The following is a 19,312-nucleotide window of genomic DNA, read 5'->3' on the forward strand; positions in this document are numbered from 1 at the left end:
AAAAAAAAAAAAAGATTTTGGCCTTCTCCTTTAGGATTACCACGTGGAGTGGTCTGAGGTTGGCATTGGCAGGCCTACAATCTAAGGCCTTATTTCATCCATAAATAATGAATGATGATGCTGGGAGCTCCGAAACTGCTTAAATCTTTATGCTACTGTAATGACAGGCTGTCTGCACAGTGGCACAAAGATTTGTTATGGAGATCCATTCATCATAATGAATGGTGACGCCGGTAAGTCCATTTCATAGTACATTGTCCATAATAACACACTGTGCACAGAACGTGAGACTAAAACCTTAGCTGCTAAGAATTGGAAGAATATCCTGATGTCAAGAATCTTTTATGGTGGTAGGAATACATGTATCCTGATCACTGCAGTGAATAATTGCTCTCTATAAACCATCATTTTAAAGCCTTTTCTGGACAGGCGACTCCACCAACACCACCAAGGTCATGGTGAAAATTGTTATAGAGAAAAATAAAACATCTAAAAAGGAAGAACTGAAAACCAAACGCTCTATTTTGCCACTATGGAAGAAATCTTGTGTGTTCTGGGTGGACCGCTATGTGCAAGTAAGCACGCTTGACAATCAGATTGTCTATCTTCTTTTCAAAGCAAAACAATGCCAAACCCATTCCCACTGAGCAAGATCGGTGGAATTCTGCAGCAGAACTCCCCGCCTGTCTCAGTGTCAGACAGTGTCTCTATGGGATGGCTTGTGCACCTCCGCTCCCTGCTCAAACGATTGACATGTCAATAAGAAAGTGAAACAAAAACATACAAAAATTAATCTCGACAAATTTTTATTTCAAACTATTACATTTTCTGTTACTCATAATGTAGTCCTGGGGGTGGGGAAGAAACGGAACAAAGATGAATAAAAACTGGGATAAACGTGTTTCAGCGGTGGCTGAAAAATCCTTGTGGATGATTATACTTGAAAGGCTTCATCCGGCTCGGTCCTCTTGGGTAAACAAAGAGAAGGGAAGATGTAAGTGAAAAAAATAGTAAGAAGTGCATAATGCAGTGTGAAAGTGCATATAAAGCTCTCAGTTAACAAATAAAGCAGTTCTTTAGTTTCTTTCTATTACAGGCTGCTTCCACATGGTTGTATTACAGTCACAACACATGGACCCCCATGTTTCTATAGAACCGGACTTAGATTAGGAAAGAACCCTAAATGAAATCAAGTAGAAAAAAAAATCTACATATTTAAAAAAAATTTGGATATTAAAAAGTCAGCCCTTAAAAGGATTCCTAAAAATCCCTTTTCGTTAAAGGGGGTTGTTCATCAATTTAATTTATTTTTTTCAAATTAACTGGTGCCAGAGATTTGTCATTTACTTCTGTTAAAAATTCTTGAGACTTCCAGTACTTATCAGCTGCTGTATGTCCTACAGGAAGTGATGTATTCTCTCTAGTCTGACATGGTGCTCTCTGCTGCCACCTCTGTCCATGAAAGGAACTGTTCAGAGCAGCAGCAACTCCCCACAGAAAACCTCTTCTGCTCTTCAGACTGGAAAGAATACACCACTTTCTGCAATACATACAGCAGCTGATAAGTACTGGAAGACTTGAGATTTTTTTTTAATAGAAGTTAGAAATCTCTGGGACCAATTGATTAAAAAATTTTTTGTGAACAACCCCTTTAAGAGGGGCTCATAAAAGTAATTACAGGGTGTCTGATGACGCTTGGACGCTAAAGATCTGTGATTCCTGGCAGTATCAAGGGTCTAAATCCTTATTTCCTGGCCCCAGAGTACATAAAGCTTCATAAAGTCGCATGGACATCAAAAGGTGTGTGTGTGTGTGTGTGTGTGTGTGTGTGTAATCCACATTGGTACCAACTACGCTGTAAAACTCAGGGGGATACCTGGAAAATGATCTATTCTCACCTCTCGTTTGTTTAAATCTGTAAAAATATTCTATAAAACTAAAAAAAAAAATTACAAAATAAAAACATTCTAACAAATCAATCATAAAAACTATAGCTGGTAAAACATCAATACATTATCTAAGCCGCCTTTATACCTGACCAAACGAAGACATATCTTCTCTGGCGGAAACTCATGTGGGCCCTCAACACTGTTGTCGTGGCATTCGGTCTCCAAATAGACATCCAATAACATGCACAATCGCTGCAGCTGATTTGTCAGCAGCTGAAAACCAGGGGCAGGACCACTGAGTTCCTTGTAGTAGACGTTTATTTCACTTTCCATAACCTTCAAGGGGGTGTAGAGAAAAGGGCTATCAGAAATCATCAACACGCAAAGTGAAGCATATAAAAACACATGGCTGAAATTTTTATATTATCACTCAATACCGTACTTTATTTACAAAGACTAAAAAGTGTAAAATGCCACTGCCAAAAAAAAAAAACAACAACTACCAGGGTGCTTTAGGGTGCCTTCACACCTACCGTATCGCAGTAGAAAATCCGCTGCGGATCCGCAGCAGATCCGCAGCAGATTTAACTAAATGAATGAACACAGCATTAAATCCGCACTTACAAATCTGCTGCGGATCCGACTGTGCGTATTTAATGCTGTGTTCATTCATTTAGTTAAATCTGCTGCGGATCCGCAGCGGATTTTCTACTGCGATACGGTAGGTGTGAAGGCACCCTTACAGCACTATGAGAGGGGCCAAGCAGGCAGAGCATATAAAAGGGAATCCTGTCAGTCATAGACTCTACTCTATTAACCAGTGCTGGTATTCTGTCATTTAACAGGGTCCTCCATGTATTGCATTGGTTGGGCTCAGCGACTGGGCCAGCTCCATTGTGTGTGGCTGCTATCTGTCACAATAAGCAATCACATGACCCCCTAGAAGATGCCATGGTCAAAGACAGCTGTAGCCAAACGGTTAGCTGGCACAAATTTATCCCTTCTGGCATTTGCTCATTCAAAGTGTTAGGCTGGGTTCACACTACGTTATTGCAATCCATTTTTTTTTTTGCAAAAAAAAACGGATGACAAAGAATGGACAAAACCGTATGTATGTGTGTGCATCAGTTTTTCCATTGAATACAACAAACACAAAAACGTAATCTACCTAATTTTTGTGTCCGTTAAAAAAAACGGATCCATTTTTATCTGTTTTTTTTTAATAATGGAATTCAATGGAAAAAAACCCAGATCAAAACGGATGCACACGCACGCATCTGTCTTTTCCATCTGTTTTCTTGCAAAAACGTAGTGTGAACCCACCCTTAAACAGCTTCCGAGCAACTAACAACTTATGTCTTTATTAAATGTGCCACCATCTCATGATAAGTGGCAATTTTTCTGATAAATCACAGACTACTCACCCTGATGTTTTCATCATTTCTGGAGCTACGCTCACCCTTCCAGTTGAGGCACAGACTGAACATCGGAGGGATCAAGCAATAGCCAGGATTAAGAACTACTGTTCCATGAAGTTTGGCTGCAAATACAAGTTAGTTAAAGTTACAGCAATCAGACTTTGTAAGTGCGGATATTCAAGATTATCAAAAACAATATAGTAATACCCATTACAAGATACAAACTTTAACTTGAAGAACTTAACTGAACTCTTACTGATCAATACATAATTATTACAGAGGCTACTAGGAAAAGTCAATGTTGCCATTTCTGTGAAATATCGCAGACAGAAAAAACCCAGATACAAGCTGTGGTGCTAGTGTCTTGTTCAGTAAAACGTTTATTCAAAATGTTATACCCAGGTTTACTGTAGACGATGCCAATAAACATTGCCCAATACTCTATTACTGTAGTGAAATTCATTCCTACCTGTTCCTCTCTCAATCATAAGGGAATAATAAAGATGGGTTTCCTGCGCTAATCCACACTCCACAACATCTTTAGTATAGGGAAGCACCTGTAACAGACAAGCAGTCACAGTGAACAACAACATACATAATAACTTATAACCTCAAGTAGCATTTATGATATACCAGTAAGTAAAATTCTGGAAAATAGCAGGCCGAACAGGCAGCTGCACATTTATATGAACTATTTTAGTCAGTAGTAGTGGAGGAAATCAAGTAATGGTGCCGATTCATCACCGAAACATCTCATCTACAATTCTAGAAATGTAGGTTAAAGATGTTATTAGTCTGCAGCAAAAAGAAAATAAATAAATAAAAGTGCAGAGGAGGGGGTGGGTGACAAAAACAACTTTGCTTGTAATAATCCCCTGTGGGGGCTTAAAAAGTGTAAGATAAAAATTAATGTCCCCACATGGTGAACAATGTAAATTAAGGGGGGGGGGGGAGGCAAACAAACACCTGGATTGATCACATTGCCTATCAGAAATTTAAAAAAAAAAAAACCAAATCAAAAATAATTTCCATTGACAATTATGGTACTAATAAAAACTAGAGATCAATGGCACAAAAATGATGCCCCAAACAGCCTAGTAGGTGGAAAAATAAAAGCAGTTTGGCTCTTAGAAGGCGAACAGGAAAAAAAAAAAAAAAAATGCAAAAATAAAAATTGTCCGAGTCCTTAAAACCAAAATCCACAGTTTCCTTAAAATGTCACTGTCGTATTTTTATTTTTTATTTTTGCAGAAATCAATAGTCCAGGCGATTTTATGAAACTTTGTAATTGGGTTTATTAGGCAAATATGCCATTATCTGTATTCAAAAAGATTTTCAGAATTCCATATCTCAATCTGCACACAAAATTGTGCATTGTGGTTAGAATTAAACTGGGAGATGTTGAGAAACACTATAATGGTTCATAGCTTAAAATATTTTATAAGCTTCGACTCACCACATAATCTTCATAGGTTATCATGCTCCATCTAGAAAGACGCGATATGACCTTTGCAGGAAAGAGATTCTGGCATTCTGCAGAGACTGGAATAATTCCATGTTCTGTAAAATAAGCCACTGTGTTACAAAACAAAGCACAACATGTGGGCACAAGATGATGGAAAAGAAAGCGATCGCTTACCCAAAGAAGCAAACTGTTTGTACAAAGATAAGCGAGACTGTAGCCGTGACCTCAATAACTTAATGGTCTTCTCCATGTGACTGGCACTTAGAGTGTTGTCTGCTACGATTGATGGCTGTGGGAGACACACAACTTGATCACATTTTTACAAATGCTGCAAGCTAGACAAAAAGGCCATTAGGGGAGGGGGGTCATTTATTAGCCTCAATGCTTTAAGAATTAAAAAGTGGTATAAATTTTTGTGCAAAACTGTTGGGGTGACCTCCCAGAGTTCTGAATTTTGTACAGCTTAAACCTGTTAAAAGAAGCATAAATTGTAGCTAAAATGTACACTAGCTTACAGCTGTCAGATTTCGAAGGGTCAGCCTCAGACGGGTGGATTGGAGCCATCGATGACACAACATATGAACAGCCATTGTTGGTGAATGACCCTTATGTAGCTGCATGTTATTAACTGTAGTCTTTACCTGGGGTTGATCTGTTGGAAAATGTAGTCCTCCCATTGTCTGTACCCACAGATAGGGGTGGCCAAGGTCTGATATATAGTCATTCAGATCCAAGATACTACAAAAAGATTAAGGAATTGTAATCACACACAAAAAAAGCGACCAGGCAGGTAACAGGTAAAGAACAGTTTCTTACTCTATTTTTCTATTTTCAAAAGGGAACTATTAGCAAGTTAGACAAATCTCACCTGCTGATATGTCCCTATTGCGCCAAGGAGGAAGGCATGTCTCTTACCTTCCCACTGGGGCTGTCCCCATGCTGTTAGCAGTGTAATCCTCGGTCCAGAGCATGTTAAAAGCCCTATTGCACAAGCCGATCCACTCGCTGCATTGATTATCATTAGAAGGAGCAGGCCAGCTTGGCATGATGGGGGCAGGCAGTGCTCCTAGCGGTGCTCTGGACCAAGCATTACACTGTCTCTGTGCACAATAGGGGGCTATCAGCAGGTTAGATTTGTCTAACCTGCCCATAGTTCCCCTTTAGTACAACCTATGAAACTTAGGTGTAATACACACGTGCTTAAAATTGTGCAGTTTCCTTCACCATATCACTAAAGCAAATGTGGTGCATGTGGAACAGTGATATAATGTTGAGAGAGGTATGCATCAGATGAGGTGCTATGCCAATATACCAAAATTTACAAACACAGACAAAAAACTGCACATAAGTAAAGCCTTTAAAAAAAAAAATAGACTCATCTACACTATGTGCAACCAATGGAAAAAAAAAACCTGGGTTTAAAAAACAAAAACACACAAAGACTCACAAAGTCGGTGTCATAACTGATGTTATGACACCGACATAACATCCAAAATTTATACAGTATCCAAAGTTTAGTCAAGTACTACGCAGGGAGATATAATACCACTAGACTACTAAATTGAATCTGCGGCAAAGATTGTGGTAAAGGGTATAGAGTGAGTGTTCAGATTCCATATTGCTTTTCACACAGTACATCATGCCCAGTATACAAGTAAGTAGGAGTTTCTTAGGCCATAAAATTTTTTTAAAAGATCTTGGCACGGTGGCTCGATACACCGGGTTTGGCGCCTTCATTGCGCACTCGGGGCAGGACCCCTCCCTCGCCACAGACTTAAATATACGAGACGGGTTGGGTTGGTGGAACTGTATGGATCGGCTCCTGGATGATTGTGTGCTGATGTATACAGGCTAAGGCTGGGTTCACACTATGTATATTTGAGGCTGTATTTGTGAGGCTGTATAGCAACCAAAACCAGGAGTGGATTGAAAACACAGAAAGGCTCTGTTCACATAACGTTGTAATTGAGTGGATGGCCGCCATTTAATGGCAAATATTTGCTGTTATTTTAAAACAACGGCTGTTATATTAAAATAATGGCAGTTATTTACCGTTATATGACGGCCATCCACTCAATTTCAACATTGTGTGAACAGAGCCTTTCTGTGTTTCCAATCCACTCCTGGTTTTGGTTGCTATGAGGACCTGACATGAGGACCAAATACAGCCTCAAATATACATAGTGTGAACCCAGCCTAAGGGTGCGTTCACACCTACAGGATCCGTAGCAGATCTGCAGCAGATTTGATGGTGCAGATTTGATGCGGTGTTCAGTTATTTAAATGAAATCTGCTGCAGATCCACAGCAGAAAATAAGCTGCGGATCCGGTAAGTGTGAACGTACCCTTAATGTTCAAGGAGACACCTAGACCGCTTTAATTCTTATAAATGTATTCTTTATTATAATCTGCTTATACCATTTATGACCAATTTTATGCTGCACATTATGAGATATTGCCAACAGGTTTTTGTTTGTTCTTTGTATGTTTTTTTCTCTCAGGGGATGGACACTGTCTGTTTTCCATCCCTGTTGTTGTCAAAATAACATCTGAAAAATTTCTAATAAAAATTTTCTTGATTCAAAAAAGTAGGAGTTTCTTGACGGAATATGTATTGTGTCTATTGTAGAAGCAGGAAGACGCTTCCCTCTAAGAACAGCGGGGAAGCAGCTGTCTGATCACCTCTAACTAACAGACTCGTAAACCAGAGATCCTCTGTATTCAATGTAAAGTAGGGAGAAGTTGTGGACACGCAGTTTACACCATCTTTTCCAGGACTAAGTATAACTCACCCCACTTTATCGAACTGATACTGGTTAGCTGGGTTTGGAGTTTTCTTTCCATCGTCTCCAGGGTAGAGGCAGCTAAGAACTGTGTCAGGGTTGAGCAGCTCACTAGATAGAGAAGATATTACAGAAGAGAAAATTATAGAAAGTAGAAATAAAAGACTTCTCTTTTCCATCTAAGATTGGTCTCTTTCTCACTTACCCAGCGTTGATAGAACTTGCTAGTTCATAACCTGGCACAACTTTTGCCTTTACAGTGAGTACATTGAGGTTCATAAGGAAGTGGAATGAAAGATTTAAGGAGCTGTTATCTGTAAATATAAGGAGAGGGAAAAAAAATAAATGCTATGATTTATCCTTGTTACCATCTATAACACATCCTACTGTCACCAATGCTAAATTACCTTTACTTTTTACTATGAGGGAAACATAGAGTGGATGCCTCTTTAACATCTCTTTTCTTTTATCATCTAGCTGTACACCAAGTGTTGGACGCCGGCGTTTCTTTTAAAAAAAAATAAAAAAATAAAATGTAGTCAAACAGTGAAAGCAGGAGATCCTGACTGGTTGTGCTGTTCATTTATACTAACACATAAGCAGACTGAGTCCGCCAAAGTGAGATTGAATGTTAGGTAGCAGATCTCTGTTCTGGATTTAAAGAGGACCTGTCACCCCCCCCCGTGACGGGGTGACAGGCTCCTGACCCCCCGTTAGAGCCCCCTATACTCACGTGATCCTGCTTCTGGAGATGGTCGGGTCACGAAGATATCGGCGCCCGAAGCCTGGCGTGCGCGCTCCTCAGATGAGTCCAACGCTCATAGAGAATGACAGGAGAGTCCAGCGCTCCGTCATTCTCTATGAGCGTTGGACTCATCTGAGGAGCGCGCGCGCCGGGCTTCGGGCGCCGATATCTCCGTGACCCGACCATCTCCAGAAGCGGGACCCGGCGAGATTAGGTGAGTATAGGGGGCTCTAACGGGGGGTCGGGAGCCAGTCACCCTGGCACGGGAGGGTGACAGGTTCCCTTTAAGAGGGGATCTATACAGCCCATATGACCCAATGATGCATATGGAAAGAGGTTGTCCGGAGAATAAAATTCCCTCCAGTGTAGCATCAAGAACAACATTGTAAAAGTGTGGCTTGCAGTGCTACTCTTTTTACACAACTCCCCTGGAGTAACCCAAACTGTGTAAAACACCTAGCCTGGCTATGTTCAGCTACCCGATCCCCTCTGCCCACCACAAGCAGGCTGGATGGATGGGACCAGGGTGCCCTCGTTTCTGAGATAGCAGCAGATTGCCATGGTGGGACCCTTTTCTCTCAGTCATTTGTGGCCTATCCTGTGGATGTGCTGCAACTATTCATAATGGGAATACACCTGTACACATATAAGTTACCAATTACTTCATATTAAGGATGGATGACTAATTTGCCATTTGGACACCAGAGAATTCTGTTAGCATGCAAGATTCTGTGAACTATCATAAGAAGTGCTAATGCCTATTATAAATAATGGTGAATTGAACCCCTTAGGGTGCATTCACACATACAGGATCCACAACAGATTTGATGCTGTGTTCAGTCAATTAGTTAGATATCTGCGATCAAATCTGTTGCGGATCCTGTACATGTGAACGCACCCTCAAAGGGAATGTGTCATCAGAAAATGATTTACCATTTAAATCAAGTTTTTAAGTAAAAGCGTCACTGTCGTCATAACTTTCAAAATCTACATCAACAGAGGATGTAATATAAAGCAAGTTTCCAATTTACATTTTTTTTTTTTTAGTTATCGTGGGAAACACAGCACTTTCTGTGTTTGGACTCGGACACAGGAAGTCCTGGTCATCTGCACAGAGAAAAGGCATCAATCATTTGATTTGATTGAGAAGTGACTCTCTGTACAGGCTGGGGCCTCCTGCATTCAGTCTCTTTTTTTCAACCAGCACAAAACTAAAAAGCTGACTTCAGGAGACTGGACCTGGATACAATGTAATATTATATATATTACATACACATATACACACACACATACATAATATACACAGGCACCCCCACACACAGTGGTGCCTTGGATTACGAGCATAATTTATTCCAGGACTGAGCTTGTAATCCAAATCACTCTTAAACCAAATAAAATTTTCCCATTAAAAAATCATTGAAATGTAGACAACTGGTTCCACACCCCAAAAATAATGATTTTATATTCTAAATAACAGGTAATACAAATGAAACAAACATTTAGAAACAGCAGAATATGTGATATTATAAGTTACTGTACAGTATAGCAATCAGCATGTGGAGTATAATGTATAGTAATTGCATAAGCCTAAAAAATACAGCAGCAGTTTGTATATACAGGATGGAGCTGCAGATCCCCATAATGCAGTAATGTAGTACAACAGGCTAGAATAGAGAAGCAGGGCTGCTGTCAGACGTCTGTGTGGTCACATGACAGCAATGGGGAAGGGGTGTGTGTTCAGCATGGACCAGGACTGACAGACTGCAGGGAGCATAAAGGAATAAGCAGGGCATATGTGGGCAGAGTATAGCAGCACTCTCTGTCCAGGGAGAGAGGGGTTACAGCTATGAAGAGATTACCTTCACAGTCCTGTCCCCTGATGCAAGCCCCAGCCTAAAGTGAATCTGCTATGATTTAGAAGGTGATGGAGACTTCCTGGGTCAGAGTACAGGGCTGTAGACCCCACTATGCAGACCAAGCTCCTCCCCCATCACCACCCTTCCCGGTACAGTGAGCTCTTAAACCAAAGCAATACTCTTAAACCAAGTCACAATTTTTAAAAACTGTGAGCTCTTCTTGCAAAAGGCTCTCAATCCAAGTTACTCTTAAACCAAGGTACCACTGTATATATTTTATTATTTTTATTATTATTAATATTATTAGGCTTGGTGGTCAGGTTGAAAACGACAAGATTTCAGCCTTTTAGACAGTGACATGGGAAAAATTCAAACAATAGGCTGTTTTCAAATTATATATATTATATTCAGCAGCCTCTAAGCAGCATCTTCTAAGTCCACTACTTTTTTTTTTCTATAACATATGCTACTCAACCACTAGGAATTACTTCAGTTAGTTACAACAGTGAAACTAAATCAAGGTAATAGAGGGGAAAAAAGTCCTTACTGTTGTTTGTTCCTCCTCTGCATCAGAATCACTTTCATCATCTACAAGAAAGATAGAGAGAAGCAACAATAATGTTTATTCCTATACTGGCATATTCCAGAGCAAGGTTGCTTTAAGGGGTATTCCAGCTTAATTTTTCTTATCCCCAGTATCTGGAACAATTGTGAAATTAATGAGGGCCCAGCAGATAGACCCCCAGAAAACTTCTAAATGGGACTTCATCTTGACTGTTTTTAAAGGAGCAATGGGTCGGTTCACGCACCACCACTCCATTCATTCTCTGCAGAGGGGCCAGAGATAGAGTAAAATGCTCAGCTACTTTTATTTGTTCCCCTATGGATAGGTGACAAATAAAATTAAATTGGTATACCCCTTTAACATTTTTTCTATATCAGTTTCAACAATTAGTCATCAACTTTTTTAACAGGCAAATCTTGCTTTATATATTTTAAGTGACTAAGACAGTTAAGCATGTTCCACTACTAATTAATTGTTGTTTTATTTTTATTTTCTATGGAAATTTTTATTTAAAGGGGGGGGGGGATAATAAAGAAATATTCAGAAGCCACCCATCTTTGTTACATGGCATACCTTGAGAATCCTCAGGTGGTTTATATAAGGCTTTTGCTTCTTCAACACTTCCTTCAATGGTGACCAAAAGCTTTTTGTCTACAACACAAGATAGAAGAATTCATAGATCTAATTATAAAGGGATGGAGGGGTTAAAAAGAAAAGAAAACAACAATACCCCCCACTTCATGCCGTGTCCTTTCCCACCATGTTCTATGTCATTCTAAATGCAAGTACAATTGAGCAGTATTTGGTGCAAGTCAGTACATCCCTGATGTGGGTGTACTAACATCTCATAGCGCAAAAGATATACATAGATTTATGTAGGAAAGAAACCCACTATTAATAATTTCCAAGAAGATTTTCTCATGCATGATCTACAGAAACACCACTGTTAATGCATTAAGCTCCAAACTACAAAGCCCAATTGTGAGACTGCAAAAGCACAATATTCAGCGAAAAGACAAAACCACCATGAGACTTGGTCACTACCAGGTCTCTGCCATTTGTAAATCACAGCCAGAAGCCTTCTTGATACCTGAAGCAAAGCTGTGCACCACGCAGGCGTAAAGTGACAGATGAGGTAAATGGAACATGTATACTCACCCTGCCTATAGGGCTGGGAGTAACTCTTCATGTGGGCTGACATCAGGGCAAGAGAGAAAACGGACACAGAGAAAGCAACACATAAATAAAGAGTGAAAAGAGGCAAGAATGTATGAGGGGACAGCAAGGGGAAGAGTGTGGCCATATCAGCGCTGAACTAAGGCCTGCATTAGGTGACTAACCCTCAGATTACTGTTCATTCTGCCGTTAATATAGTTATATACAAAGCCTCAAGAACCACCAAATAAACTAAGCATAGTAAAGACGTCTCATCAACACAAAGAAATAAATTAACTTCTGATGAACCTTACCTAACAACTAACCAGTCTAAGCACAATACTGTGCATCCAATGGCTCTACATCAGTCTCATGAACAAAGCACCAACAAGACCATTTATTACAGCTACAGCTTATGGGAGATCCCCGATGAGGCCGGTCACATTTCAACCCATGAAGCCAAAAAAATTGACTTCAATACATTAAACAACTAAAACAGGAGACACTGATGTAAACATACCAGCAAGAGTTGAGATACCTCTATTTGCAATGTCATAAGTTGTTACATTATATTAGCTTTATTGTTAATAGAAAAATGGCTTCCCGAAACCAAATACTGTTTTGGCAGGCCAACCAGTGAAACGGCAAGCAAGCTGATGCCAAGTTGACAAGAGGGAAAGGAGCACTGCTGTGTACACAATACCGTCTAATGTACCCATTTAGGGAGTGGGAGACGTTTAACTCAAACACACTGTATATAGGAATATGCTATTTTTTAAGGTCCCCACACATTGGTATCCCATACATTACATTGATATCACCAAAACCTGCCACTGGTGTATAAACCACATGGAAGCCTCCCAATATGCCGACAGATAACTACAGTGGAGAAAGGGGTCAGGCATGATGGAATTTCACTGCCTGACCGCTTTGTTCTTAAAGTGATAAGCCGTTGCCAGAGCAGACTTGCTGCGGCTGCGGCTTAACCCTCCCCACAGAAAACAAAGGAACGTCCAGTCGTGCCAAACATTTGTGTGTATGGTGAGAATAAGAGAGATGACTGTTGGCCGGACCAGAGTTTGGCCGACAGTTACTGAAGGTGTATACTAATATAAAGATGGTAAAGGCCTTGCTCTTAAGTGTTAAACTTTGTGAATTAAATCAGAGTTAAAAAAAAAAAAAAAAAGTCTTTGAGGAAAAAATACTTACCACATGCCTGGCTGTAGGCGGTAGCCTGGACAAACAGCACATAGAGAGGGGCCGGGAGATGTCGCGCTATCTCATACTGTTTGTGCATACAATCAAACGGCATTGCTAAGTATTCCTGTACTGGCAATGATGCCTGAGGAGAGAAAAAAAGGATTTCATATTTACCATTTTGTGAGCTGAATGATGCATGCCTCCTCCCTGCCTTGTGTAATATGTTCTGTACATCAATCAAGTCAGGGAGGGGATGTGCATCCTGTAGGCTTTTTGACACTGTGAATGATCTATAGCCGATAGGTTTCAATTTCATTTACTTTCTGAAAAATTCATATTTACTAGTAACACAGAAAATAGACTACTAGCTGCTCATAAAAAGGAATGGTCTGTTTGAAGTTGGCAGACAGGACATTTTTTCTGCCCATTTTGACCATCAAAAACAACAATAGAGATTTGAAAATTGTTAAAACAACTGGCCTTTCTTACCGTCTCTAAATGAGAAATTTACAGTTTGCTTGTCAACACATGATATCTGTACATTGTAACTTAGATGGTAACTCTACTTACAAGTGACCAATAAAGGCCAGTGATTGGCTGCAGCCTTACATGCTCAGTGTAAGGGGACATCATTATAGCACTTCCACTTAATGGAGAAGTCCGGTGAGAGTGGGGTGAAAATTGATATTGGGCAGGGGGTGGGGGGGTATATAACAAAAAAACATATACTTACTGGACCTCGTGCACGTGCTGCTCCACATGGACACATGGCTCCCACACCCTGCCGGATGCCATTTTCCTGCGTCTGTGAGGTACGTCCCCACCTGGCTGTTCCATCACTGAAGGGTGGGATTTAGCCCGCTCAGCCAATCAGCGACTGCAGCTGTATCTCGCCCCAGTCACTGATTGGATGAGAGGGGCATCCCTCAGCCCGGGTCAGAGGAGCAGAGGGAGACATGCAAAGCTGTCGGGCAGGGTACAGGACGTGCCCTGCACGGGCACAGATAAATATACCTTCTTATTGTGTCCCCCCACTCCCAGACTGAAATTATTATTTTGCCCCCCCTGCTGGACTTCTCCTTTAAGTAGTGGAAAACTGAGGGAGCGAGTATAGTCTTATTTTTTAGCTGTTTTTTACCTGCCCATATGGAAAAACATTTTAATGAGGTCCTAGAGCAAGTTACCTGCATAATGCTTTGAAGTTGTGGCTGGAGACTGTTCAAATATTCTCTCTTAACTTCAATCTCCTTTAGAATCTTCTCTTTACTAGCCAAACTTTCTTTATACTTCTCTGCCAACCTAAGGAGGCACAGGAAACATATGACAATGCTTTCACACCATACTAATAGAGCTTAGGAGAAATGGACTAGACAAATAAAATCAATATGTTCTGTATGAATATGTATGAAACTAGATGCTATACAGCCCTATCTGTACAGGACAATTTATTCTAACCTTTTCCTCTGTTCAAGCTCCCAGTCCAGACGTGCTAACGTTTGCTGATGTGGGTCACTGGACGTAATCTCTGGCTTGCTGATTTCTGGAGGAGCCTCTCGATAAAATTCTTCCACACTCACAAGTTCAATTTCTTCATGTTTTGATCTGCACACAAGTCACAAACCATTACAAAAAGACCCAAAGGGGTTTGTACTTGTACTAAATAAGTACTAGAGGCACAAAACAATGCCTTGCAGTATTACTTAAACTCCAGACACTTGGTGATCTCCTTCTGAAGGTGCATAACTTCATACAACAAATTCTGCAGCTGCAAATGATATGCATCCACCTTCTGTTTAGCCTGGAATATAAAAAAATAAATTTATATATATATATATATATATATATATATATATATATATATATATATATATATTATTATTATATATATATATATATATATATATACACATACACACACACACACACACACACACACAAACAAAATGCCCCAATTGGGTCACCCACAACTCCCACAAACCTCACTTTAGGATCCCTGAGGAAGGAAACCCTGTGCATTTGGCTACATTCACGCACGCATGTCTGCATCTATATCAAGGACACAAGTCCTGGTCAGACATTAGGTCTAATAAACCAAACTGAAATAATCTCTAGACCCATGTTCAGACTGATGCTAAGGATCCTTTTACACGGCCAGATGTGAGACAGGCAAGCGCCGATCTTGCTGATCAGCGCTCATTTGCAGAGCATTCAAGAGGATTGATTTATCATGCATCTGGGCCCCATGAACAATGGCTAGATGGCTTGCACAGCATATGAACTGCATTATGAGCCGGACACCTTCTGTAAAGACAGGGAGATATGCGGCTGATAACTACAATTTATATGGCCACACAAAATATTTTATCAGCTGACGAACACGCATTTGTCTGTTCAATGGCTGATCACTGCCTCTTTTACACAGGCAGATATTCAGTAAACGAGCACTCCTAAGAATGCAGATTACCAATAAACAGACCCCAACTCTGGTGGCCAGACCGCCACCGATCTTACATTAATCCGCTATCTTGTGAACAGGTTATTAACGCTAATTATTATTTGAAGGAAAATAACACATACAGAATAACTTGGGTTGTCAAACGATTAGATGGATGCTTCTGCTATAAAACTACTGTATATAAGCCACTGGTTGATACTATTGGATATAAACTATTATAAGCGTTCTAAACAGCAAGTTAAAAGACTAAAATTTAATCAATATACATGTGAAAACAATCATGTACAGGGCACATACCTCATGAGTTTGGTCTCTAGATTTCTTTAGACGAATGTGAGCCAAGCGATTCAGTTTTTTTAGAGTCATGAAGTGAACACAACTCTGGATACGTCTTTCCTCAATCTCTGCAGACTAAAAGAGAAGGAGAATACACTTACAATAAATGGAAATTACTGACATTCATTATACCTTCAGTTCCTGATGGACTCCACTAACTTATAATGTGGTGTGTTAGGTTCATTGTCCTGACAGCAGGTCCCCTTGGGTCCCTCACCAAATATCAGGTGGTATGGGGCTGCTAGGCAGATAAAAATCACTGAAGCAGTGCCCCCCCTTAGTTTCATATTTAGCTTGCATTTCATGATAGGCCATCATTTTATTAGATGAGAAAACGCACTTCAGTTAGCAGCAAACACCTACCACATCTTTGCCACCCTTGCTTTTAAGATCCTGAATTTCAGCCATGAGTCTTTGCAGATCTTCACAGGTCTCCTTGTAAAGCTGGTAGTCCTTCTTAGGGTCTCGCAAATCTACCTCTGCTTCCTCACTATAATATCGTCCCTCCTATAAAAAAGAAAAAAATATTACAACTATGGGTCAGAAGCAGTTTGTGATCCAATAGTAATGTGCAGATCAGCAAGGAAAGGTAGTAAGGTGCACTATAGAAAAAAAAAACTCTGGAGCTTCCGTTGTCATCTCTCTGATACATCCTTCTTTGGCCGGCAGTGTAAAATGACTGACAACTTACTCGGAGCTGAGCAAGCTGTCAGTCATCTGCTGATGTCTCACAGTGGGCAAGATGGCACTGGCCGTGGTCAACAGGGATCAGGTAAGTATGCGCTTTAATACTTCCAAGGGGGGAGAAGGGTAATTAAAACATATTACAAAGTTATATAACGGGGAAAAAAAAAAGTTAATTACGGGGAAAAAAAAAATCACCAGAGTCGTCCTTCAAGGACCAGCACCCATTTTTAAAATCCGACGTCTCACACTTTATATGGTTATAGGTACATGATGCTGTAAGTTATCTTAGCAATTCTGAGACTTTTTCGTGACATATTGTACTTTAGGTTAGTGGTAAATTTTGATTAATATCCATACAATTTTTTTTTTTAAATGCCTCCATTTAATGAAATAAAATGGCAAAATTAACATTTTCTAGCTTGGAAATTTCTGCTGTCACAATGAAAGTTAAGTCATACAATAATTTTGTTGCCAACAGCAAGACCAGATGTGTGTACTTTTATTTATATTTTTTCCCCTACATTATTAGCGTTGAGGGCTATGGGAATTATGTGTTTTTTCACTGTATCTTTTTTACATTTATTTTTTACATTTACACTTCATTTTACAGTAATCTGCCATGTAATGTGCCTGTCATAGCCATAGCTGATCAGACCCAGCCTTACTGCAGAGTCCGATTGGCTTCCGTAGCTATGACACTGAAGGCCAACGGTCATCAAAGCTACCATGGGGGCTCCCTGATCGTTTAACAGAGCCTCAACCATGAAAAGAGGGAGAATTTTCCCTATAGAAGTTGCAATCTGACTGACCGTCGCATCTACAGGGTTAACTGCCGAGATCTGAGCAGAGCTCAAGTCCCGACAATTGTGGTGGGTGTCAGGCTATGACTGACAGACAGGGTAGGCTGGGTTAAAGTGACTGTACCATCAGGCCTGGGCTGAAGCACTGGAGGCGGGCTGACCCACCCTTAGCGGGAAGAAAACTCTAGCCCCCTCCATAACGTGACTCCATTACAATCAATGGAGCTGTATCATAGAGGGGCGGGGGTTTCCTCCCACTAAGGGTGGGTTCAGTCCGCCACCAGTGCTTCAGCCTGGGCCTGGTGGTACAGTCACTTTAAAGGGGTTGTGCAGTAAAATTGCTCAGTGTACAGTATTAGTAGCTGTACTCACAGCCCAACAGCAGCTCCCTGTGTACTTCATAGAGCTAATATCAGACTCCCCTCCTCCAGGCTGTGGTGTTTCTGTTCATGAAGTGGCTTACATGGAGGAGCATGTTACCATGCCCCCCCCCAGTGTCCACCATAGACATATGCAGACTCAGTGGTGGACACTGGGGGCGTGGTATGGTCACATGCTCCTCCATGTTAGCCACTTCATGAACAGAAACACCACAGAGGAGGGCAGCCTGATATTAGCTCTATGAGGTAGAATATACAGTGAGTACACATACCAATACTGTACAATGAGCAATTTTACTATAAAGTGGCCAACCCCTTTAAGGTAGGCCAGTTATGGCATATTCTGCGACTATGGGGTGGGGACACCCCTTTAACCATGTAATGGGCATCTCACACTACCTGCTCCTCATGGCGGCTCCGCTTCCCTTCTTCGCTCCGAATGACTTTGGGTTTCCTCTTCTTGGCATCTGACGACATTCTTTATGGTGATGGGAAATCTACCACACTGAAAGGGAAATCCCCACAAAAGTCAATTTACTCTGGTAATAGAATAACATCAGTGGGTCATTTCCTCACTTTACTTCTTAGTCACGTGGTGCTGAAATGTTCATGCTGGGAGTTGTAGTCCTACGCCACTTACTACCTTCTGATTTTCACATGAGCATCAACAACACCACCTCTAAAATGGCCCGGCACACAGTGATAGGGATTTGCAGTGAGACTGGAAACGACAACGTATGCAACATAACAAAGACGCTGTAACTTACATCTCCCCTTATCCTCAATGGAGTAAACTGCGCTCATCTACTTCCGGTTGCCAGCGACGTGCGCTGACAGGAAGCGCGACCTCTGACCCCGCCATAGAGTTGTCCTCGGGACAGAACGTCTTCCCAGGAGTTGTGAGAGTACGAAGCGCGCCACCTGTAGGCGGCTGTCCTGAATAGCAGGATGTAGCGATAACAGGAAACCGCGAGTGTTACGTTGAACAGCTGATAGGTGCAGCGACACGTACATGGTGGAATATCCCTTATTGCAGACGTCTGCTCAGTGTGGAGTGGCTGATAACGGAAAGCACACGGACATGAGACACACTTTGGCGGGCACTTTGCTGTTTGTATCCACATATGTTACACCAGTCATAGCTCCTGGGCTGTTGCATGCTGGGAGTTGTAGTTTTCCAATAGCTGGAGACCACTGGTATATGTGACACTTGGAGAACGGGGCTGTGTTAGGGTGAATGACTAATAGTGTGATTACAGAGACAGATTTTTGAAGCCAAAGCCAGGAATGAATTTGAAAAGAGGAGAAATCTCAGCCTTTCCTTTATGACCTGTTCTCTGTTTATAGTCTGTTCCTGGCTTTGGCTTCAAAAATCTGTCAGATAAATCTGTGTAAACACACCATTTTGTCATCCACACCATTCATCAGACCCAGTAGCGTAATTTGATGGGGGCAGAGGGGGCGGCCGCTCCTGGGCCCACACAGGCAGGGGACCCACTGAAGATTTTGCCAGTTAATGCTGTCTGCAAAAGCTATTGATTTTGCAGACATACTTAACAAATTGGCTGTAGATGACCC

General features: G+C 41.0%; 1 protein-coding gene across 2 annotated transcripts; it reads right to left on the minus strand.

The window, feature by feature from the left end:
* Positions 1-789: 789 nt before the first annotated feature.
* Positions 790-18,627, minus strand: THOC5 (THO complex subunit 5). 2 transcript variants are annotated; one of them, XM_069961448.1, is made up of 21 exons: positions 18,502-18,627; positions 18,134-18,239; positions 16,231-16,374; positions 15,829-15,942; positions 14,777-14,874; positions 14,532-14,678; positions 14,261-14,375; positions 13,086-13,218; positions 11,880-11,915; positions 11,295-11,372; positions 10,704-10,744; positions 7,963-8,062; positions 7,761-7,869; positions 7,565-7,666; positions 5,414-5,510; positions 4,947-5,061; positions 4,764-4,867; positions 3,777-3,864; positions 3,314-3,429; positions 2,035-2,225; positions 790-967 (listed from the first exon to the last, which is right to left on the minus strand). In XM_069961448.1, the coding sequence occupies exons 2-21, from the start codon at positions 18,209-18,211 to the stop codon at positions 904-906; spliced, it is 2,070 nt and encodes a 689-aa protein (XP_069817549.1). In that variant the 5' UTR covers positions 18,212-18,239; positions 18,502-18,627; the 3' UTR covers positions 790-903. The 2 variants fall into 2 exon arrangements, with proteins under 2 accessions (XP_069817549.1, XP_069817550.1); XM_069961449.1 differs by lacking the exon at positions 11,880-11,915 and having other exon boundaries at positions 18,502-18,626.
* Positions 18,628-19,312: the final 685 nt, after the last annotated feature.

This window comes from Dendropsophus ebraccatus, chromosome 3, assembly GCF_027789765.1.
Source record: "Dendropsophus ebraccatus isolate aDenEbr1 chromosome 3, aDenEbr1.pat, whole genome shotgun sequence".
NCBI classification, from domain to species: domain Eukaryota; kingdom Metazoa; phylum Chordata; class Amphibia; order Anura; family Hylidae; genus Dendropsophus; species Dendropsophus ebraccatus.